The following is a 25,896-nucleotide window of genomic DNA, read 5'->3' on the forward strand; positions in this document are numbered from 1 at the left end:
TGAATGGCGTTCACCCATTCAAAGCTTCCGTGTGATGAATCAGTGTAGCAGGAAGAAATGAGGCTAGCTGTTATTACACTTACTGATAAAGCAATACAATGTAAACAATATTGTGACAGCAAGCAAAGACTGACATACTGATATCAGCTGGGTGACAAAGTACTCATATGATAGTTGTTGACAACACATGCATCTACGTCTGTGGAGAAGGCTAGCACCGACTCTCACCTCCATTTCGGATCTCCTGGGCGTAGTGGTCGAGCTGCCTGACAGACGCTCCTGCCGGTGAGTGCGCCAGGTAGACGGGCAGCATTGTCTGGAAAGAGACAACAACAAAATATTCCCTTACTCCAAATATGCATTTTCTCGTCATAGTTTAATACTGTACCAGTAGCTCGTTATCGGTCACTCATTCTGCTTTCTCATGAGGTATTTCGAGTGTAAAACGGGTAAAACTTCAGCAGCAGATTATATCCGAACAGGTCATGAAGCCCCAACGGTACCGACCGGCTGCCGTGTCATCCTCAGCCCATAGGCGTCACTGGATGCGGATATGGAGGGGCATGTGGTCAGCACACCGCCATCCCGGTCATATATACTGAAATGTAGACAATATGTATACATGGTGCGTCAGCTGCCCATACTGAGTTCTGTTTATGCAACTCAGTGTTACATTTTGCCTTCAAAAATCAAGCGCGAGATTTTCATATTCTCTCGCTTGCTCTATGAGCAGGATCTTTTTGTAGGAAATTTAATTTAGTTAAAGTTTTGAACATGGCTGCATGGTCAGCAAATGTTTACAAAGTGAAATTAACGGCAATATCAGCCCTCGGTAGCAAAAAAGGAGTCTTCTGACCCAGGTTTCGGCACTGCTATGAGTGCCTTCATCAAAAATAAAACTCTCAAATTGTCCTATAACATAATTACAAAATTACATAAAATAAATAATTTTATTAATTGTAAGTACTAGCTAGTAGTGCAAAAAAGAAACAATACTTACATGTCACGTATTAAACTAAAAATCAAGCAATAAAGCTTTAGTCAAAAAATTTATAAAATGGAATACATAAAAAGGCAAGCCACTATGGGCTGCTCACAAGCGTCGAGCTACGGTAGTGTCAGAGTGAGGCGTTCGCGTTAGCAATTGCGGGCAGGTGAACATTACACCAAGAGTGCCATCTAGTAGCCACAAATACCATCACACTAGTTAACATTCAAAATGTAGACAGACAAATGTTACGATGAACATTATTTTGTACACGCAGTGGAAGACAATAATTTTATCTGACAGCAGCAGACACGGTAACAAAATGTCTACATGAGACCTTATAAATACAGTTTAAAGACTGTAAGCGCCATTTTAGAAATACCAGGGGAGCTGAATAACTCAGCGACCAGAAAAGAATGTCATAACATGAAATGTAGTTAATATAATTTTTTTAAAGAACAGAAAAACTATGAGTCGACTTAGATAGAAAAAATATTTCGCTAACTGCACGAGAGAACACGAAATCAAATATCAAGTAACGGCTTTATACCATTGAAGAAGCCTTTATTACGTTATTTCGGGGTTGCTGTATCTTAACTGGGGATGGTTTAGAGTTACGGGACGTAGAGAAATAGCCGGGAGGAGGCATCGTCAAAGGCGTTCTGAATGGGGTACCTCTTAAATCTCTACGCTCCCTCCAGATCAAATAACAGAGCTGCAAGGGCAAAGTTTTTTACTGAAGATGTCCCGTATTATCTGAGGTAGGCGAAAGGTGAGATCATCATCGCAGGAGATTTTAATTCCGTCCTCAGCTGCCACAATATGGACTCCAGTGGTCATAATAAACCGCTTAAGCAATCATTCTTCAAAATCTGTATGTTTCTTAGTATTAACAAATATTCTTATAATAAAATAGCACACTGGTGTTATAAATAAATCTGTTCGTATTCTGGAGGCTATATTGTGGCAGCAGTCTTCGCTACTGCCGTCGAGTGAAACTGAAGCACGAAGATCGACTTGCAAGCCACCGGACATTCGCTGCCTCTTCTTCGTTCCGTCCTCTGCCACGGTTTCTGTGGTGGGCCTCGCTGTAGTGCAACTGTAGATTCTGGCAAGCCATTACTATGGTAACCAAATGCAGTTCTCTCTGCTGCAGAAAGTACATAGAAATACCCACAGGGGCAGTCCGCACACGATAGGGATTACAGCATGCCTGTCATTTTGTTTCTTTTACTTAAATCAATTATGATAGGATAAGACACGTAAAATGTATAAATACGTAATTTGTGTATTTATTGCTGTATCTATTTTTCTTATAAATTCGTCTAAATCAATTAATGTTGTATATCGCACGCATGACTGTTCATCAATGATGTAACGCTGTAGGCGATGGCCGGAGCTTACATTATATAATCCCGTCCAAAGCTGCCTAATTCAGCAGTGATAACCATACTTCTAAGGATCTCTCTCCAACTGCCGCCACCGGCAGTCGTAATGTGTACAGCAATTTTTAATTATTTTAGCTCATATTCTAGACGTTGTTTGGGCGTATTTTCATTCCTCTGTACTGAATACGTATTGTTACTGTATTGCAACGGTAAAAACGCTGACGATGGTATGAGGAAGGGGCCGAAACCGGATTCTAACAAATTAAAACTCTGAAAAAACGATCTAGACTGTTTTTATTTGATTTACAGCATTTTGTACTGATCGCTGTACCCCAATTACAGGATGCTTTCTAAAATTTTACATTATTGTACAGCACCGGGTGCGCTGGTGTAGCGCCTCTGGCTGGGAAAATGTTACGATTGAACAAAAAGGGGGGGGGGGGGGAGGGGGGCTGGTGTAGCGCCTGTAGGTGGATCAATGATATCGAAGAGTTTCTGAAGCAGGACCACTGGATAGATCTCTCAGAGCGAGACGAAGTATTAAAGAACTAATAACGAGTGAAAAGAATAACAGGTAACTGAAATTCGGCTACATTTCCCTGTCATGACGTTAGACGCGACCAAAGCCAAGCTACCATAGGTTTCCTACTGTTGTAAATAAACTTCTCCGAATTGTTGATATGTAAGGAGATGGAGCAAAAGGACAGTACGCATACTTCCGAGTTCACACAGACCAGTATCGCCAAGGAATATAGCAGTGAACGTAGCCGGCCGGTGTGGCCGTGCGGTTCTAGGCGCTACAGTCTGGAGCCGAGCGACCGCTGCGGTCGCAGGTTCGAATCCTGCTTCGGGCATGGCTGTGTGTGACGCCCTTAGGTTAGTTAGGTTTAAGTAGTTCTAAGTTCTAGCCGACTGATGACCTCAGAAGTTAAGTCGCATAGTGCTCAGAGCCATTTGAACCATTTTTGAAGCAGTGAACGACCCATTCTGATCATAGGTCAGTTTTGTTCCACATAGATGAAGACAAAGCTTGATCCATAGAACATGTATTTTTCTTGTAAGTTGTTGGCGAAAAATAGTGAGTTACTGGTATAAACTGTTAGAAGCTGATGTAGAGAGGATTAGATAAGAGCAGACCAGATCGTAGTCGTAGAATGTCATGCTGATATCCGTTCCCTTCCAAGTAGTGGAACCAAAAGCTGCTACCCAAAAAGAACTAATCTGATGAAGGACAAAGTATCCCACTAACAAAGACCTTTCCGTAGAACCAAATGGTAGTGAAGTCGGACAGAAAAGGCAAATGTTGCAAAGAAAAAAGTGACCTCGTTAGTGATGGTTCATATGGTCAAATGTGTGTAAAATCTTATGGGACTTCACTGCTAAGATCATCAGTCCCTACGCTTACACACTACTTAACCTAAATTATCCTAATGACAAACACACACACACCCATGCCCGAGGGAGGACTCGAACCTCCGCCGGGACCAGCCGTACAGTCCATGACTGCAGCGCTGTAGACCGCATGGTTAATCCCGCGCGGCGTTAGTGGTAGTAGAAATGTGAAGTGTATATGATTCTAAATAAATTAGTGATTGTGTTTGAGCAAAATTCGAGGGCGAATTTTTCCGTAGAAACGAGGAAATTGTAAACGGTAAGAGTAAAGATATAACGTGACTTAGACGCAGCGATAGAGCGCCAGGATGAATCAGGCCACAGATAAAGGCGGTCAGTGGTCGCCAGAGGAGTGTTCCTTACATTATGCATAATACACAGAGAGAAAAACGTGGTGGAGGTTTAATTTATAATATTTATAGATTTCTGCGACATACTGCTGTATTTGAAACTGACAATGTCACAAGTATTTGTGCTTTGCTGAATTCTTTAATTTTGCTTATTAATCTGCATTTACATGTGACATTTGTCAGAGATTATTTCCTCAATTTCTTATTAATCTAATTTCTCTCAGTAAGCCATGTGTCGTATAAATGGTTATGTTATAAGTGGCGACCGTGGAAGAACATTGTAAGTTACCATATTTAAATTGAGATATAAGAGCTTTAAGAACTCTTTTGTAATTATAAATCTGTATATTTTTCGTATTTAATGTGCTTTTAATGTACATTAATGTACATTTAATGTAAATTACCTGTAGCAGATTTTTTTAATACGCCTTTTCATTTACCTTTCTTTACTTCAGAAGTTACGTTATCTTATGCATGCGTACAGGGAACTCCCCTCTTACGGTATCCTCAACAGAGTCTCGTGGTGTGACAGCAGAACATGTATGCTGCCATGGGGAGTCGAATTTGTCTGTAACGAAGTCACGCCAGAAGTGCGGGTGAAAGATGACTATAGAAGGCCACACGCCCGGCCTGTGACACATGGTCTGCAGCAAGGCGTCAAAACTGGCCTACTCTCTGTCGTTTCCCAGAAATCATTCTGTGGAGAATTACGTCACATCGACTTCTGAAAAAGAATATAACGCTACCATGCGATCTGAGAAAGAAACTGCAGTGTGCTGGGGAACATTATAACAATGCTGAAATGAGTTTCTGGCTGAGCTGATAGCTACCTAGAACCACCAAACAGTGAGACCAATTCTAAATTATTACTCCAGCGTTTGGAGTTCTTATCAAGTTGGCATGACAGACATCGAACAAATTCAAAAATGGGCTGTTGTTATTGCAATAAGCTATACCACACATTACGCAAGGGTAGCATAGAGGCCCAGCGAATTCAAATGTGAATGTATGAAAGAAAGGCGCAATGCTAAATTCAGCAACCCACCTCGTTGATTTCCTTTCCGTTGTAACCAGCGACGAGGATGATGGCGTTGTTGCACACATTTTGCGCCAAAGAGCGGTCGCTACAGACAATGTCGGTTGCCCTCTTCGTAATCTCATTGGTGGGCTCGAATTCGTCTACTCCTACCATCTCCAACAAGACCTGAAGATAATTGAATACGAATTTTAAGTATCTGGGTGATATGAAATAAAGTGATAATGATGAGACAAAAAGGCCACACAGTGTGGGAATGAACGTTAACATGGCACTGCGGCTTGCGGTTTCTACAGGTGATGTACTCACAGGATAACTAGAGGCAAGAATCCCTGCTGGGAAAAGATAAAGGTAATAACCGTTGAGTCATTTACTTACATATCGCAACAACATAAGGGCTCTGGCATGTGAACCAAGCAACAATAAATAATTACATATCGACGCCATAAAAAACAGCAGTAAAAATCTGACATAAATCAACTTTCAAAGACAACACAGCAGAAAATTGGAGAAAGAGAATAGGACAAAATTAATTTGAAGCAGTTCATATTTTAGATATCCGTGCGAAAAAAATTCACAAACACACTGATGTGCCGAAACAATGTGAGCACCGGCCATCTAAGTAGGGGACTGATGACCTCAGATGTTAAGTCCCATCGTGCTTAGACCCATTTGAAGCACCGCCCATTGTACTCCGCCCGATTACACTGCGGGCACGTGACGCACTAAGGAAAGTACACAGTCTACTCACATTACTGTGACCACCGCCTATGTTCGAATTCAACGTGCGATAACCACACATAAAGGGCAGGTGGCAGCACTAGCTGTGGGAGGTATACAAAGCTTGTCCAAGGGACGAGGAAAACAGCGCAGTCGTTATCGTAATGAGGAAACGGAGTGATTTATCTGAAGTCACAAAGTTTGTGAACCGTTCGCATGCAACCGTGGTTAAAGTACGTCGTGCAGAGCAAAATGGCTCTATTCACAACCGGTGCCCGAGACAACTGTGGTACACCATGGGACCCAATGACAGAGGTGGACGACAGCTGTGGAGACGTGAACGGGAGTACAGACGTCCAACTGTTTCGAATGAAAAACAGCTCACAGTTGCACTAACTATGTTTACACTAGATTTAATGTAAACATAATTAGTGCAACTTTGGGCTGTTTTTCATTCTAAACAATTACGTAAAGGTTGCTGATGTTGCTGCCAGCCGGCCGGAGTGGCCGAGTGGTTCTAGGCGCTACAGTCTGGAACCACGCGACCACTACGGTCGCAGGTTCAAATCCTGCCTCGGGCATAGATGTGTGTGATGTCCTTAGGTTAGTTAGGTTTAAGTAGTTCTAAGTTCTAGGGGACTGATGACCTCAGAAGTCTCATAGTGCTCAGAGCCATTTGTTGCTGCCACGATGAAAATAATGAGACGTCCAACTGCTGAGCAACTGACCGCCCCCATGAACCGAGAGCCTACCACAGTGTCTCCGCAACGACCATTAGGGAACGTTGTTGCGTTTGGACCTCTGCGGCAGACGCCTGGTTCATGCAACCATGCTGACTGCTTGGGTGCGACGAAGGCTGGGATTTTCACGCCAATACTGAACTGAGAGGCGACAGGTGGCATTTTCAGGTGTACTATCTTTTGTGCCCCATCGGACAGATGGCCATTGGCCTGTAAGGTGTGTAACATTTCAAAGCAAACACACTGCAACAATCATTGGGAGGGACCAGGCCAGAGGTCAGAGCGTCATGGCATTCTCTGTGTGATCCCTAGATCAATACAAGTATATATCTATCCTTACGAACTACATTCAAGGTTTTGACAGGTGACCACATAGTGCGACTGGAGAGTCTAAATAAAGCTACTGGATTGTTTGATTTGGCCACTTACTTATTTATCATACTCTTCGTGAGTACGAGGAAGCAGCCTACCCGGTTAGCCATGCGGTCTAACGCATTGCTTTCTGGGCGGGAAGGCGTGCCGGTCCTCGGCGCGAATCCGCCCTGCGGATGAGTGTCGAGTTCAGGTGTTGGTGGTTTTTTAGACGGTTACCCACCTCCCTCGGCGAATGTGGGCTGGTTCCCCTTATTCCGCCTCAGTTACACAATTCGGCAATTGCTGCCCAAACACTTTCTTCACTCGTCTGGTGTGAGACGTTCCTGTGGGGGGCCACTGGGGTCGGAACCGCACAATAACCCTGGGTTCGGTCTGGGGCGGCCGTGGGGTGAGTGGATTGCTGTAGCCTGTTGTCGGGTTGAGGGCTACAGCGGGGACGAAGCCTCTCCTTCATTTCTCGATCCCCAGTTCCATACCTTTCAATACAAGATGAAGCAACTGACAATGTAAAATGGTAAAGTTTCCAGAATTTAAAAGTTAAACACAAAAAAATGGCTCTGAGCACTATGGGACTTAACATCTGAGGTCATCAGTCCCCTAGAACTTAGAACTACTTAAACCTAACTAACCTAAGGACGTCGCACACATCCATGCCCGAGGCAGGATTCGAACCTGCGACCGTAGCGATAGCGTGGTTCCAGACTGAAGCGTCTAGAACCACTCGGCCACTCCGGCCGGGGCAGCCGGTTTACCAGTTACTGGAAAGCAGTGCGTGAGTGGCAGTGGATGCTGGACATGTTGCCCAACTACTGCTTAGTGTCCGCATGATTTCGGTGGCGGTGGAAGCCAGCAAATGCAGCGATATCTGTGCACATTCCGTTACTGCGTGTTCTTTAAACAGCAGTGTCAGTTTAATGACGTCACGCTCACATGGCATATTTTTCTCTTCCGAGAGCGCACTATTCTTCTTCTTTCTCGGATAATGCAGCCAACTGTAGCCTTATAGAGCATCAGTGTGAAACAAAGAGTTATCCTCATGAAAGCAGTGCCGTTACAGCTTATTTTCTGATGTACAGTATTTGCACAATAGTGCAGAATTCTATGACGAATCCTGAATTGAACCTTACCCACAGAAATACGTCTGGATGCTCACCGTCAACGGTCCTTCAAATTCTGAAAACAGCTTCAGTAATGGACTGGTGATGTGGCGCATGTAGGCCACCGGTGCCATGAGGAATGCAGCCCTGATCTTTTTGTTGTACTCAGGCTTCTCGGACGCCATGACGAAGAACATGGTGGTGCCCATGGAATGGCCCATGTAGAAGAGGTCTCGATGTCCTGTTGTGTATAAGATGTGATCGATCACAGCTGGGATGTCGTACACCCCCTGCTCGTGCCAGCTGTAACCGATCAGAGCAGAGCACATTCCTATCGGCCCGTTACAGTTACTATCTACGATTTAATACCTCTAAACAACAAGCAATTAACAACTTGCAGAACATCTGGCAAAGCAAAGTGCAATAAAATGTGCTTCATTTGTATGTAACAAAATGCCAGCAATTTGGTGTCTATATAATATTCATTTTCCGCAAAGGATGATCTAATAAGAAGTGAGTAGTAACAGATTACATCATCATAATTATTAAGCGAATCACGTAGGACAGACCTCAAAATCCAAACCGAAAGTTCACACCATGCAACTGCCGGTATTACTTCCCTTATGGTAACAATATTTATGGTCAGTTTTATGCCGATCAAAAAAAGTAGCCAAAAAGTGCGCTGCTTCAAAGTCTGTCAACCCCTGGACTAAAAAAATGCTGACTAACCCCTAAATGACATAACTAATATTAGGTCTCTGCTGACATTCGATCTCAGGCCCTTAAGACTGAGAATCGCTCGGGCCTGGGATGAGACTGCTGTGAACACGGCTCTGTTGAGATTTAAGTCTCTTTAGGTATCTCACCACAAGCTTCAGGCTCGGGCGGACTGTAATGCATCGAAGGCAGCGTTTTTGAAATCTCTTCCGCCACGTGCAACCCTATCGGAGGCAAGGAACACGCTGTTGCGAGGTGGAAACAGTACTGTGAAAAGTTGCATTCTCGAGTTAACAAGTGTACTAGACATCAAGCAGTTGACAAGCTTACACTGGAGCATGCAATCTTACGCAGAGAAATATAGAACGAAATACAACTACAGTATAAAGCCCTTGGTCTAGACAGTATATCTGGTGAGATGGTAAAGCAGATAGGTCAGGAAGGTGTTGATGTGCTGTATTCAGTGTGTACTAGAATATTTTAAACTGGGGAGTGGCCGAAAGACTGGTCGAAGTCTCTCTTCATCCCCATGCGCAAGAAAGGGTCAATCAGAAACTTCTCCAACTACCTAACCATTGCTCTCATACATAACGCAAGTAAAATTTGCTCTACATCTTGAACCAGCGTTTGAAGCCAGATATTCAGCTTCACATACCCACAAAACAAGCAGGTTTTGCCGAAGGAAAATAAACACGAGAATAGGTTCTCAATAAATAAATCTGTCTTCATCTACTTGCTTGACTATAGGATAGGTTTTGACTGTTGTCTGGAAGAAGTTGTGGCAGGTGCTTGCAGACTTTGGTGTTCCACCACACTTGACAGCATTGATCAGAAGTCTATTCCATAACCACCTTCGCAGCTGTGAAGACAAGCGCTGATACGTCTGATTTCTTCAGTATATCAAAAGGTGTCAGATAGGGTTGTGTTCTACATCCCCAACTGTCAACATCTATGCAGAACATGTCATTAGCAACGGTCTTGACGGTTGGACTAAAAGCGTCTCCATTGGTGATAGAGCTATTAAAATCCTTCGATTTGCTTATGACACCGTGATTTTAGCTATCAGAGAAGAGGAACTAGCTGAGGTATTAACAAAGGTAAAAGACCTTAGCCTATCATATGGACTGAACCTCAATCTCAGCAAGTCCAAACTCATGATAACTGATTGAGAAGTACAGGTTCAGTTCACAGGTCGAGAAAAGGAAGTGGAAGGAGTGCATTCTTTCTTCTATCTTGTGGCACGGGGAGCTGTGAAGATGAGATAAGACGGATCATGACAGGGCTTGTGGCTATGAAGAAGTTCACGAAGATCTGGCAGAACATAGAAATAACGAACACCACAAAGTTCCAGTTTGTTGAAACACTCGTGTTTTTCGTCTTCTTTCATGGGTATGAGACATTGGCCCTTAAAGACGGAGATAAATGACGCATCAATGCGTTTGAGCTTTCGTGGTGGCGTAGGATGCTGCTCATAAAATGGACGGAAAAAAGAACAAGTATGTCCGTTATTGAATAACTAAGTATCTCCAAGCGCCTCTCTTCTAGTGTCAACCAACACATTCTTCACTTCTTTGGCCGTATAACAGATGGAAAAAATCTGGATAAAATACTCATAGAAGAGAGAACGAGGGCAGGAGACTAACGGAAATAGGAGGGAACACATGGACTGATCAAATCAAGAAGATCTCTGGATTACCTCTTCAGTAGGCTGTAAGAGACACAGGTAAGCATCCAGGATGGAGGCGCTTGTTGCATAGCGTCACGACGCTCAGCAGTGAGCACAACTATTTTTGATGATGACCGCGATGTGCAAGATGCTGGAACTTCGGTATTCTATCGCGATCGGATGAATATTTAACCTAAGGACGTCACACACATCCATGCCCGAGGCAGGATTCGAACCTGCGACCGTAGCTATCGCGCAGTTCCAGACTGTAGTGCCTGGAAACGCTCGGCCACCCCGGCCGGCAACTACAGAGTAACAGAGCAAATAGATAAATCGTGCGCTGTAATGGAAATAAGAAAATTAAAACATAGTCGTAGTAGACATTACAGAAATCACCGATTTGCCTTAAAAATAAAAAAAATAAACATGTCACTGAAATTTATGTTGTTGCACCTAAATTCTCGCATTCTGATGAAAAGGTAACATGAACTCTATAAAGAGTTGCAGAAACTAATGAACGGCAGTGAGATGGAAATCGAAGGTGTAAGGAAGAATTAAAATGCAAACTAAATAACGACTCTACTGCGAAAATCAATGTGTACGATGGCAGAAATGACATAGCTAATATGTTTGTCCTTAAAATATTGTTCCAGAAGAATGCAAATAGAAAATGAACTTCGTGGGTTCCAGAGTAACTAAAAGTGAAACTGACTTATTTATGAAACAGTTACGACATAATATAGTATGTGCCAGTCCTAAACCATTTGCGAGTAGAAAGTGATTATGAACTCATGAGATAGAAAGAAAAAATATCTACAAAGCTAGAAAGAAATATATCTCATTGTCCAAAAATTTAGCATGTTAGAAAAATGAGAATTGTACACTAAATCTGGCAAATATGTCTCCATCCTTTCATGGAATGTATTTCAGATACTCGTTACTGGGCCTATCTAGAAAGTTTTAAGCGCCTTATGTTGGCAACCAGTATTCAGTACAGTTAAGAGAGTCTGTACTGATGAATACATTGATCTCGTAAGCTATAAGCCTATTATGGTCAGGTATCTAGTGTGCTATAGCCTTTAAAATAATAACAATGACATCTATGTCAAGACCAGAGCTTCATCAGTGTCAGTGAGAAATCAGCACACGTTAGTTGTTCTGCTTATATTAGTATTTGCTGAATTAAAGACTACTTTATTGTTGGAGAATACCATAAAATGGTATACCATAATACCATAAAATGGAACAGTTCATCATCTGAGTAGGTAGCGATGTCAAGAAAGCGAAGGCTATCGGTGTGACACTGACGTGCAGCATTGGTTACTAAGTGTGATGTTAGTATGATACATTGGAAATATACAGGATGATGCACCTTTTCTGTTCATCTCAGATACTTCCCAAATCGTTTAATATATCGTGATTCTGCGTACACCCAAATTAGTTGTGGAAATGTCCTCGATAAAAATTTAGACTCTTGTCATAGCGATATTAATTACAGACATATCAATATCAACTTCACTTTATCAAACAGAAATATAGTTATTTCTGCTACTGATATCCCAGTTCTAAAGGAGATTAATTCAATATTATTAAACTCTTAAAAACCTGATTACTAGATTTGTTGTTGTTGTTATGGTCTTCAGTCCTGAGACTGGTTTGATGCAGCTCTCCACGCTACTCTATCCTGTGCAAGCTTCTTCATCTCTCAGTACCTACTGCAACCTACATCCTTCTGAATCTATTTAGTGTATTCATCTCTTGGTCTCCCTCTACGATTTTTACCCTCCACGCTGCCCTCCAATACTAAATTGGTGATCCCTTGATGCCTCAGAACATACCAACCGATCCCTTCTTCTAGTCAAGTTGTGCCACAAACTTCTCTTCTCCCCAATCCTATTCAATACCTCCTCATTAGTTATATGATCTACCCATCTAATCTTCAGCATTCTTCTGTAGCACCACATTTCGAAAGCTTCTAATCTCTTCTTGTCCAAACTAGTTATCGTCCATGTTTCACGTCCATACACGGCTACGCTCCATACAAATACTTTCAGAAACGACTTCCTGACACAAATCTATACTCGATGTTAACAAATTTCTCTTCTTCAGAAACGCTTTCCTTGTCATTGCCAGTCTACATTTGATATCCTCTCTACTTCGACCATCATCAGTTATTTTGCTCCCCAAATAGCAAAACTCCTTTACTACTTTAAGTGTCACATTTCCTAATCTAATTCCCTCAGCACCACCTGACTTAATTCGACTACATTCCATTATCCTCGTTTAGCTTTTGTTGATATTCATCTTATACCCTCCTTTCATGATTTGTAGCATTTAAAATAATTATAACTTGGAAATTATCTGTTTTGAACATGAAACATATTGCTGTCTTATGCAGAAGTGGGTGTTGTTCTACTGAATTACCGCATTGATGAGGCACTCCAGATTAACACTGCTGACAGAGTCCGCTTACAAAAGCGGAATAGTGGAGGAACGCCTAATTTAAAAGTGATATTAGTCACTCTTGGCTACTTGTGGTTGGACTGACACACCAAATGGAAGGCAAAGGACTTGACATCTTGGGATGATTCACCAGTTAACTGCAGTAACAGTTCTGCTATTGTTTCTGCCAGAGCGTTCAAAAACCGTTGTGCGTCATACGTTTGAGTTACCGTTGTAAAACAGAAAATTGAGGTATAACACAGTCTCACCAGCTGCGACATAGTCGCTTATATGAACAGTGATCCAATACTGTCAAATGTTTTTTATTCCAGTCTATGATCACAATAGCAGTTCTTTTGACGATGACCAGTTTCAGTCCGTAATGACCTTATCACTTTAGGACATGGTATAGAAAAGATCTGAGGATGGTCATTACGGACTGAAACCGGTCATCGTCAAAAGAATTGATATTGTGATCATAGAGTGGAGTAAAAAAACATTTGTATAACACAGTGTCATTAGTTTAATGTCCTGATACACACCACTTACATTGCAAAATTACGTCAGCGACAGCAAAACCAATGAAATCATAAAAGAATATGCTTTATAAATATTTCCTTAAAATTCAGTTTATGTAATCAAATTTTCGAAATTCGCACTGCGACGCACGTTTGCAGTCTTTGACGTACGGACTTTGGACAGACTGAAGAGATATTACTGCATTAGCAGCAACAATGAGAGGTTTTAAATGCTTGTGGGTCGATGGAACTTGTGCATAGATTTCATCTCTGAGTTTACCCCAGATATGGAAGTAAAGTACTGTCAGATCAAGCTAACGTGCTGGCTAACTGATAACCCCTTCATCTCCTGTCCAGCGACGAACTGCATAGCGTTTTCATAACCACACTCGAATAGCGAGCAGTCCAGCCATACATCTACGAATTTAAAGTGATACTTCTCCCAGAACAGCCGGTAGCACATCGGTAAGAAATTGTGTGTATCATTTAGCCGTTAAGGTTTCTTCAGTGAAGTGAGGACAGCTCCCCGCACCAAACGCTTACACTCACGGCCTCTGACATTCAACTTACATTAGCCAGTACGGACTCGCAGTGGTTTAAAAATGTATATTTCTTACATTTATATTTCCATGATTTGTAAAGGTAGTTTCCTCGATAAAGAGAATTCTCTGAAGAAAGTACTTATTTTTAATATCTCTGGTGATGGTCGATAGCGATGGTGGCTCAGAGGTGCTAGAGTTTACCAGGAGTGTGCGCGGCACATCACATGGCCTGAGCCACTTGCAGCAGCCTGCAAGGCAAGCAATTATGATTCAAAACATAAAGGAGTTACAGACTTTGGCTGCGAGTGGGCATTGATTTATATCACTGGGAAAAGTTGCCGGACCGAGATTCGAACCCGGATTTCTTACTCACTGGGCAAATGTTCTGACCACTAAGCCATCCAGACACAGTGGCCATGGCAACTGCACGGACTACGGTAGCACGCCTCCCGTCAGACGCAAATTCTCAACTTATCCCCATACTACTGATGTAATGTCCCTTGCCCATTATCCTCGTTACTCGCGGCATTTCGTCGATTCCCGTAAGAGTTACAGCCTGGTGTGCATCTGCACTAAAGAGATCCCTGGCCGTCTTTGCCTTATATATATATATATATATATACACTCCTGGAAATGGAAAAAAGAACACATTGACACCGGTGTGTCAGACCCACCATACTTGCTCTGGACACTGCGAGAGGGCTGTACAAGCAATGATCACACGCACGGCACAGCGGACACACCAGGAACCGCGGTGTTGGCCGTCGAATGGCGCTAGCTGCGCAGCATTTGTGCACCGCCGCCGTCAGTGTCAGCCAGTTTGCCGTGGCATACGGAGCTCCATCGCAGTCTTTGACACTGGTAGCATGCCGCGACAGCGTGGACGTGAACCGTATGCGCAGTTGACGGACTTTGAGCGAGGGCGTATAGTGGGCATGCGGGAGGCCGGGTGGACGTACCGCCGAATTGCTCAACACGTGGGGCGTGAGGTCTCCACAGTACATCGATGTTGTCGCCAGTGGTCGGCGGAAGGTGCACGTGCCCGTCGACCTGGGACCGGACCGCAGCGACGCACGGATGCACGCCAAGACCGTAGGATCCTACGCAGTGCCGTAGGGGACCGCACCGCCACTTCCCAGCAAATTAGGGACACTGTTGCTCCTGGGGTATCGGCGAGGACCATTCGCAACTGTCTCCATGAAGCTGGGCTACGGTCCCGCACACCGTTAGGCCGTCTTCCGCTCACGCCCCAACATCGTGCAGCCCGCCTCCAGTGGTGTCGCGACAGGCGTGAATGGAGGGACGAATGGAGACGTGTCGTCTTCAGCGATGAGAGTCGCTTCTGCCTTGGTGCCAATGATGGTCGTATGCGTGTTTGGCGCCGTGCAGGTAAGCGCCACAATCAGGACTGCATACGACCGAGGCACACAGGGCCAACACCCGGCATCATGGTGTGGGGAGCGATCTCCTACACTGGCCGTACACCACTGGTGATCGTCGAGGGGACACTGAATAGTGCACGGTACATCCAAACCGTCATCGAACCCATCGTTCTACCATTCCTAGACCGGCAAGGGAACTTGCTGTTCCAACAGGACAATGCACGTCCGCATGTATCCCGTGCCACCCAACGTGCTCTAGAAGGTGTAAGTCAACTACCCTGGCCAGCAAGATCTCCGGATCTGTCCCCCATTGAGCATGTTTGGGACTGGATGAAGCGTCGTCTCACGCGGTCTGCACGTCCAGCACGAACGCTGGTCCAACTGAGGCGCCAGGTGGAAATGGCATGGCAAGCCGTTCCACAGGACTACATCCAGCATCTCTACGATCGTCTCCATGGGAGAATAGCAGCCTGCATTGCTGCGAAAGGTGGATATACACTGTACTAGTGCCGACATTGTGCATGCTCTGTTGCCTGTGTCTATGTGCCTGTGGTTCTGTCAGTGTGATCATGTGATGTATCTGACCCCAGGAATGTGTCAATAAAGTTTCCTCATCCTGGGACAATGAATTCACGGTGTTCTTATTTCAATTTTCAGGAGTGTATATATAGCGATCCACCTGGCGCCTCGTGCGGCGGCTAAGTCCCGTTGAAGGTCACCCTGCTTCTAGAGCGTTATGCAATATAAACACACAGCCATACATGAATACCCATCCACCTCCCCAGGGGTCAGAACCCCTGCAACCCACAGATAGATTATGATTAAGATAGATTGAACCCACAGATAGATTACAATTAATTTATAGATCTAAAAGATAATAATTTTTAAATTAGAATAGAGGTATACTATTTTTAAAAAAAATCTCACGGGATAGATAACGATGGTTCGCAACTTTAAACTGAACAATAAAATAAAAAATAAGACATACACCACCCAAAAATGACCAATAGATAATCAAAGAGTACCCCAGAAAGCATCCCAGAGTGCCCCAGAGAGCATCCCAGAGTGCCACAGAAAGCATCCCAGAGTGCGCCAGAGAGCTAAAACACCAAGAAGAATCGCTTCTCGGCTTTTGGCAAGATCAATGTGTAGCAGTATGTAATAGATAAGATAGATGGAAATTAAGCGTTTCCGGACACATGTCCACATAACATCTTTTCTTTATTTGTGTGTGAGGAATGTTTCCTGAAAGTTTGGCCATGCCTTTTTTAACAACCTAATAATCCCTCCACAGCACATCTAATTTCTCTTGTTAGTCAAATACATTTATTTTTTCACACTGAATAGCACTCGACGCACAACAGAATGAGAGCTGCAGTTCCTCTGTGTCCCTAAAAAGGTTCAAAAATGGTTCAAATGGCTCTGAGCACTATGGGACTTAACATCTACGGTCATCAGTCCCCTAGAACTTAGAACTACTTAAACCTAACTAACCTAAGGACATCACACAACACCCAGTCATCACGAGGCAGAGAAGCCCTAACAAGGTATTGTGGCTGTGTATAATTCAGTTTCCTCGTTATCTGACGTCAATTTTTTCCTTATTGGACTTTAAAATCACGAATTCTCGCACAGGGCAGGAATTGGTATCATGTAGAAACAGATAAATTTTAAGTTTTAGATATTGTGTATATTCCAGGATTTTAAAGATCGAACGTCGCTGAATTCGCATCCCTTACAGCTACGACGTTAGCAGCAGAAAGTGCCATCGTTCTATTTGAAAAAGGGATGGTGATACCGACATCTCTTAATTAACATAGCTATAAATAGACTTCACATTGAACAGCGTAACTAGATGACCCTGTATTATCCACTCACGGTAAGGGACACATGGGACGTACGGAAAACACAGACAAAAAGAAGGGTCCGGATGATAGGACGTATGTTAAGACATGAGGGAATAATTTCCATGGTAATAGAGGGAGCTGTAGAGGGTAAAACCTGTAGATGAAGACAGGGATTGGAATACATAGAAGATGTAATTGATGTAGCAGGGTGCAAGAACGCTCTGAGACGAAGACGTTGGCACGGAGAGGAAATAGTGGCAGAACGAACCAAACCAGTCGAAATACATGGAAAGTGAAAGAAGAAGGCGGGCGCACCGTTTGTGAAGTCGCAAATGCATTGAGTTTTTCATGTACCGCCCTGTCAACGGGATACCAGAGTAGTCTACTTGTGTTGGGCGAAAACTACTGTTACCAGAGTCACTCTTCGCCGTCGACTGCTGCGAACTGCAAAAGCACGTAGACAGGACACAGCGCATCGTTAAATGAGTGTTGGGCATCTACAGCCAGTGAGCTACCGTACCACCCAGAATCGCCCCCTACTTACGGAGAAAAAAAGCCGCCACTCCGCAGGTTCATATCTAATAGCCGCGTGTCACAAAAGACAGATGTTAGAATAACACTAAATTCAGAAGAAAAACTTCAAAAACCCAAGATCACTAGTGAAGCGTTTATTTCTATGACCGGTTTTGATAAGACTATGCTGCCAATTTCGGGTCTTATGCTCTAAAAATCCACATAACCTCCTCCACCTGTGCTATGTTTCGTCTTACATCATGAATATGCAAGTGAAGATCATGGAAATCCCTGGATACCCGCATGTCAGATTTAAAGTAAACAATATGTACAAAATATAGGATATTGTTCCGAATGCAAGTGTTCATGCAATTACAGACTCAACGTATACTTACAGAAACCAGTTATCAATATAAATGCTTTATTTGCGACTTGGCTTTTTGAAGTTTTCCTTCTGAGTTTATTACACTGCAGATCGCCCCATTCTGGTACAATCTCATCTTGCATTGATGCATGCCTGTATTCGCCGTGGCATACTATCCACAAGGTCATCAAGGCACTGTTGGTCCAGATTGTCCCACCCCTCAACGGAGATTCGGCGTAGATCCCACAGAATGGTTGGTGTGTCACGACGTCCATAAACAGCCCTTTTCAATGTATGTCAGGCATGCTCGATAGGGTTCATGTCTGGAGAACATGGCCACCTTATTCGAGCGACGTCGTTATCCTGAAGGAAGTCATTCACAAGATGTGCACGATGGGGACGCAAATTGTGGTCTATGAAGACCAATGCCTCGTCAATATGCTGCCAATACGGTTGCACTATAGGTCGGAGGATGGCATTCACGTAACGTACAGCCGTTACAGCGCCTTCCATGACCACAGCGGCGCACATCGGCCCCACATATTGCCATCCCAAAACAGCAGGGAACCTCCACCTTGCTGTACTCGCTGGGCAGTGTGTCTAAGGTGTTCAGCCTGACCGGGTTGCCTCCAAACACGTCTCCGACGATTGTCTGGTTGAAGGCATATGCGACACTCGTCGGCGAAGAGAACGTCATGCCAATCCCGAGCGGTCCATTCGGTATGTTGTTGGGCCCATCTGCACCGCACTGCATGGTGTCGTGGTTGCAAAGATGGACCTCGCTATGGACGCCGGGAGAGAAGAAATACAAAATGCAACCTACTGCACACAGTTTGAGCCGTAACACGACGTTCTGCGGCTGCACGAAAAGCATTATTCAACATAGTGGCGTTGCTGTCAGGGTTCCTCCGAGCCATAATGCTTAGGTAGTGGTCATCCACTGCAGTAGTAGCCCTTGTGCGGCCTGAGCGAGGCATGTCATCGGCAGTTCCTGTCTCTCTGTATCTCCTCCACTTCCGAACAACATCGCTTTGCCTGGACACTTCCCTTGTTGAGAGCCCTCCCTGGTACAAAGTAACAATGTGGGCGCACTTGAACCGCGTTATTGACCGTCTAGGCATGGTTGGACTTGACAACACGAGCCGTGTACCTCCTTCCTGGTGGAATGACTGGAACTGATGGGCTGTCGGAGCCCCTCCGTCTTATAGGCGGGTTTAATGTCATCTTTGAACAGTCAAAGGGACTGTGACTGTGATATAATACCCACAGTCAACATCTCTCTTCAGGGACTCTGGGAAGTGGGGTGACGCAAAACCTTTTTTGATGTGTGTATTGCATTGATTTCCACCTCCGTAGGAGCAAATAGCCATCACAATAAAAATAAAAGAAATCAGAGTTCACCTGTAAAGATTTAGATGTTTATTTTTCCCACGTCCTGTACGAGAGTGGAATACTCATTCTCTGCCAGGCATTTTAGAGTGCAGTTTAGTCATGTAGATGCAGACGATACAAGTACAACGAAAATCCTGCGACGTTCTGGATTCTGTTCCTAGACTGGCACACGGTTTTGAAATAGCACGTTGTTTCAAAACAGAGCACACTCCGCTATACAAGATACTGCATCACCTCACCACTTCTGAATTGTTTCAAACCGTTTGAGAGGATTACCTCATGACTTGGATGGCATCCCAGGTCAACTGATCTCAGTCTTATTGAACACATCTGGTTCATCATCGAGAAAGAGTGCATTTCCAGCAAACAAGGAGTTGCGGGTGGTGATTGAGCAGTCATCAATGACGACAGTTCCCTAAAACGTTCGGTGTTTCACGGCGTGCTATGATGCCATAAGGAAAGGGGGGGGGGGGGGGGTCACCGTCTTGTTAGGCAGAAGTCAGTAACTCAATCAGTTATGATTAGATTTTTCTTAGTATCTATCCCAATGGCTATGCACCACACTTACCTGAATTTCCAGAATTTGGAATGTTTGGTGTTCAGACGGACGTGGTGCCTAGAGTAGACGTTACCGCGGCCGTTCCCCAGCCAGACATCGAAACCGGTGTCAGCCAAGAGGTACGCTAATGAAAAAAAGAGAGAGAGGTTAATACTTTCGAGGCCGTCATGCAAGCAACCAGGTTTTAATAAAATCTTCCCACGCTCCAGCCTAGTCGAGTGGTGCAAATCTACAAACTTTGATGAAATCTTCTCGGGCGTCGATCCGGGTATCTGCGTCGAAAACCGCGACGTTTCGATGAGTGTCGATCCCATCATCTTCTGGCGAAGTGTCCACTCATCGAAACGTCGCGGATTTTCGACGCAGATACCCGGATGGAAGCCCGAGAATATTTCATCAGTAGTATACATCAGTAGTTTGGCCTAGTTTTGGCTTCTCCGTAGACAACGGACGTACCCTCTCGGAATTTTAATAGCAGATCGCATCATGCTGCTTAATATTTCGCATGCAGTACCATCTCTGGAACTGGATGAACATCTTACTGTCATTATGACGCTCACTAAACTGACTCTTCGCAAAACGTGGTGCTGTTCTTTGGCTCTTTTCCAGTCCCTGTAACATCGCTGTCTAAGACTGCCGAGCGATATTAAATTATTAGTCGAACGACCGTTGTGAAAGTTACCAATTTCGTGGGTGGACTGTGCTTCCTGAAGAGTTTTCCAATGACTCTCACTCTGGTATCTGCCTTTCCTGATTGTTTTTGCATGGTTGTTCCGCTTTAATCCACATACCCCCAGATTTTCTGTGGGCGTAACTGTTTCCAGTGATTGCTGGACAATCGTGTCATCATCTCTACGCGAGGAAGTCCTGACTGGCGACGCTTATACACGTGTCCAGTGGACACTGGTGGCTAGCAGCGTGCCGGAGTGCTGAAGTGCCGAAGTGCCGGCTACAAACTATGGAGAGGATGGCGTAGCCGACGTTTCACGAAAACAACCTCCACCCCCCCACCTCCACCCCCCAAAATGGTACAAACGGCACTCGTGTCGCAGCATGAACGGAGGAAGGAAAACTAAATAGTCAATAACACATTGGTGTGCAAAATTTAAGGATAGAAGTACTACAGTGTAGTACAGATTGTAGTGGACAGAAATACGTAACGAGACGAACAGAAACGATGCTTTTATTCGAAGACAATAATTATACCGCTATTTATGGACATTAAAAATGGTAGGACATAGTGCTTAATAGCGTTGAGTGACCACCGTGGATGGTAATGCATGTCCTGTAACGTACCAAGTTGCCAAGGAGTTCTTCTTGTGGTACGGGGCTGCATTCCTCCACAAACGAGTTTGATAACTGCTGGACGTACCCTCATATGGGAAGAGTTGGCAACACATAATGCACACAGGAACACTGTCGAACACGAGCATTTTGATGGTCCAGGTGTTATGCTGCAGGGGTGCATAATGCTGCATGGCCTTGCTGGCCTCCAAACCTTTAAACACGGTACCATCTCCAGTCAACGTTATTGTGACGCTCCTTCCCCATGCGCCTCTTTTCAGAGGTGCATTCTACCATAACTTTATTTTTGTGGGTGACAATCCTCGACCGCTTCGAACAGCGCAGGTAGATGAGTTCTTGGAACTACAGAATTTCGACAACGGGACTGGCCTTTTCCTTTCCCCTACCTAAATTCCATTGAGCACGAGCTAGGTGCGTTGGGCAGACGTGTTGTAGCAGTCCACATGTACCAGTGACCGTCCAGCAGTTCTCAACCGCGCTGGTGGTGCAAAAGAACCCCCAGCAACTTCTTATCGACCTTATCACCAACATGTAGGCATGGTGCATAGCATACGTGCCGTCCGTGACGATCACACACCCTGTTAAGAACCATGTCCCGTCTTTTATAATATCCAGTGGACACCATTACAAAATGCGATGATTTCAGTGTAATTATTTTCTTCGAATGAAAAGTGTCATTTCTTTTAGTTATCTCCTGTGCTGTACTGTACTGTAGAAGTTATTTCTATGTCTGGTCCAAGTTTCACCGAGCTTTGTTCCTTGGCAGTGACACGTCATGCAGAAGTTACTTTAGCCCTTAACGTTTGCACACGATTGTATAGGCTCCATAACAACTGAAAATTTGTGTAACTGCGTGTGACTAAATTAAATATATTCTACAGACCTTGTTTCAGCTAGCATTTCTTTGTTTTGATAAGAACAAGTTACGATGCTTACTTGTCACTATTTTATTTCGTACCTACACTGCTCGTAGAGGCAAAGCAACTGTAAATCGTAGTTCTTTATGCTTACTGTCATATGACTTATTTTATTCAATATTTGTGTGGACGATTTTGGCTTACCAGACTGACATTTCACTCTGGAGTTCACGCTGATTTGAAATTTCCTATGAGATTAAATCTATGTGCAGGACCAGGACTAGAATCTGGGAACTTGGTCATTCGCGGGGAAGTGTTCCATTGACTGAATTATACAAGCACTAACAGCTTTCATTCCGTCAGCATTTTTTCCCCGTATCCTCCTAACTTCACAGAAGGTTCGATTCCCGGGCAGACGGCAGTTTTAATCAGCGAGAAAGGGTTTAATCAGGGCATGCTTCACTGCAGAGTGAAATTTCATTCTGGTGACAGTTCCCTAGGATGCAGATAAGGCATTTGTCTCCAGTATTCTCTCTTCTCTCCACGCGAAGATACCTATGACAAATTCTGTGTGAAGTTTGGAAGGTTGAAGAAGAGGTACTGGCGGAAATAAAGCTGTGACGGTGAGTCGTGAGTCGTGTTTCGCTAGCCAAGTCGGTAGAGTACTTCACAGCGAATAGTGAAGTTCCCATGTTCGCGTCCCAGTCGGCCAGATTTAATATGGCACGAAGTTCCAGATTCTGGTTTTGCCCTTAGATACTGGTGTCGGTTCACTTCACTTGCAATCGTTACATTCTTTCTCTATGGCATTTTCGGCCATCGACATAGAAACGATCTTGATTTCAGTGTGCTACATGGTTCAGAGCAGTGACACAAAAGTAAGTAAACAGTTCGCTGCAGGATATTTCAAGTTCCAGGAACCCCCTGGGCAGAATCACAGAGTTGATGATTTTATGCGAAATTTTAAAATACACACATCAAAAAAAGTTTTGCATCACCCCAGTTCCCAGAACTCCTAAAGATAGACGTTGACTGTGGATATTGTATCACCGACACATTCGCTTTGACTCTTCAGAGATGTCAGTAAACGAGTCCAAAGATGTAAGCAACCATACATGAGCAGCGCCTATTAGACGGACGGGGTCCGAGAGCTGATCAGTTCCAGTCATTCTACCAGGAAGGAGATACACAGCTCTTGCTGTCTGTAGTTCAACCATGCCTAGACAGTCAGTACCGCGGTTGGACAGCTTCCGCGTTGTTACTTTGTGCCAGGAAGGGCTCTCAACAAGGGAAGTGTCCTGGCGTCTCAGAATGAACCAAAGCGATGTTGTTCGGACATCGAGGAGATATAGAGAGACAGGAACAGTCGATGACATGCCTTGCTCAGGCCGCCCAGGGGCTGCTACTGAAGTGGATGACTGCTGCCTACGGATTGTGGCTCGAAGGAACCATGACAGCAACGCCACCATGTTGAACAATGCTCTTCGTGCAGCCACAGGACGACGTGTTACGACTCAAATTGTGCGCAATAGGTTCCATGATGCGCAACTCCATTCCCGACGTACATGGCGAGGTCCATCTTTGCAACCACGATACCACGCAGTGCGGTACAGATGGGCCCAACAACATGCCGAATGGACCGCTCAGGGTTGGCATCACGTTCTCTTCACCGATGAGTGTCACATATGCCTTCAACCAGACAACCGTCGGAGACGTGTTTGGAGCCAACCCGGTAGTGCCGAACGCCTTGGACACACTGTCCAGCGAGTGTAGCAAGATGGAGGTTCCCTGCTGTTTTGGAGTCTCATTTTGTGGGGCCGACGTGCGTAGCTGTGGTCATGGAAGGCGCCGTAACAGCTGTATGATATGTGAATGCCATCCTCCGACCGCTAGTGCAACCATATCGCCAGCATATTGGCGAGGCATTTGTCTTCATGGACGACAATTCGCGCCCTCATCGTGCACATCTTGTGAATGACTTCTTCAGGACAACAACATCGCTCGACTAGAGTGGCCAGCATACTCTGTACACATGAACCCTATCGAACATGCCTGGGACAGATTGAAAAGGGCTGTTTATGGACGACGTGACTCACCAACCACTCTTAGGGTTCTACGACGAATCGCCTTTGAGGAGTGGAGCAATCTGGACCAACAATGCCTTGATGAACTCGTGGATGGGCTGGACCAACACCTCTGAAGGTCTCGCTGTATGGTAGTATAACATGCAATGTGTGGTTTCCATGAGCAATAGAAAGGGCGGAAGTGATGTTTATGTTGATCTCTATTCCAATTTTCTGTACAGGTTCCGTAACTCTCGGAACCGAGGTGATGCAAAACTTTTTTTTTATATGTGTAGATACCTGGGTAGTCGAGTTGGATGGACAGCGCAACCTGTTGTCAGGTGCTGTAGGCGTAACGGATCCCCTGATGCTTTCCAGGTATGCAGAAATCCAAGCTGACGTGTTTTGACCACTGTGTTTCAGTACACGTGTGTTTCCTTTGCGGCCGACTGAGATACTTTAACGGTAGCGGGGCAGATAGGGGCAACAGACAGGAAGGGGGATTTGTACGCTTCTACTCCAGACCCGGTCCTACCTGTCCTATTGCGTAAGCGCAGTGCTGAGAGAAGCGGCGCGTCACCTGCGCAGTGGCGAGTGCTCACCGAGCGCCTTGGCGGGCCCGCTGACGACCCAGTCGTCGGAGCTGGAGAGCAGGCCGTGCTGCACCAGCACTGGCGGCATGTCGACAGGACGGTGGCGCGGCGGTATCCGGAACAGGCGCAGCACGTAGCCGTCCTCCGTGACGGCGTAGTGCTCCTCCACCCGGTAGCCGTGCTGCTGCAGCATCTGCGCCTGCCACACCAGACAGCGAGGCAGCGGGTTACAACTCACAGTAGGCTAGTGATTTTGGACGCTCATAAGTGGATCCAACAGTTCCCCACTGTCGGTTAGTGAACAAAGAATAAGCTTACCCAGTGTCGTCCCAGGACTTTCTTGCAGGTAGAACTCAAATGGTTCTTTAATGGACGAAATGTCAATCCTAGGAATAAATTACGATGGTTCGAATCCCTCGGTTCCGACATAAATTTTCCGAAGCTGTAAGTAGGATGTTTGGGTTTTTACGTTGGTAACGCCACGTAGCGCTCTGTATGAAAATCACTGACTGTATTGCGTGCAGTCTGTGGCTGGTTGGACTCATTGTTGGAATATTCGAATATTCGCTTGTACTGTTGGGCAGTTGGATGTGAACAGCGCGTAGCGTTGGACAGTTGGAGGTGAGCCGCCAGCAGTGGTGGATGTGGAGAGAGAGATGCCAGAGTTTTGAGAGGTTACTATAAGCGGACGATTTGGACGTGTGTCCACCAGAAAAAGGAAATTTGTAAAGATGAAGGTCATGAATTGATATATATATATATATATATATATATATATATATATGTGTGTGTGTGTGTGTGTGTGTGAGATCACTTTTCAACACTATGAAGGTAAATACATAGCTTGTTTTCTATCAAAATCTTTCATCTGCTAACTATGCCTATCAGTAGTTAGTGCCTTCAGTAGTTAGAATCTTTTATTTAGCTGGCAGTATTGGCGATCGCTGTATTGCAGTAGTTCGAGTAACGAAGATTTTTGTGAGCTAAGTGATTAATGAAAGGTATAGGTTATTGTTAGTTAGGGCCATTCTTTTGCAGGGATTATTGAAA

At 44.7% G+C, this 25,896-nt stretch overlaps 1 protein-coding gene across 1 annotated transcript in view; it reads right to left on the reverse strand.

Moving 5' to 3' along the window:
- Positions 1 to 25,896, reverse strand: part of LOC124805682 (lipase 3-like) — a 90,207-nt gene that overhangs the window by 34,482 nt on the left and 29,829 nt on the right. Inside the window, exons 2-6 of the mRNA XM_047266250.1 lie at positions 24,856 to 25,045; positions 20,038 to 20,152; positions 8,143 to 8,389; positions 5,164 to 5,322; positions 229 to 316 (exon numbers count right to left, since the gene is read on the reverse strand). Coding sequence (XP_047122206.1) covers positions 229 to 316; positions 5,164 to 5,322; positions 8,143 to 8,389; positions 20,038 to 20,152; positions 24,856 to 25,045 — 799 coding nt within the window. The remainder of the gene's footprint in view (positions 1 to 228; positions 317 to 5,163; positions 5,323 to 8,142; positions 8,390 to 20,037; positions 20,153 to 24,855; positions 25,046 to 25,896) is intronic.

This window comes from Schistocerca piceifrons, chromosome 7, assembly GCF_021461385.2.
Source record: "Schistocerca piceifrons isolate TAMUIC-IGC-003096 chromosome 7, iqSchPice1.1, whole genome shotgun sequence".
NCBI classification, from domain to species: Eukaryota; Metazoa; Arthropoda; class Insecta; order Orthoptera; family Acrididae; genus Schistocerca; species Schistocerca piceifrons.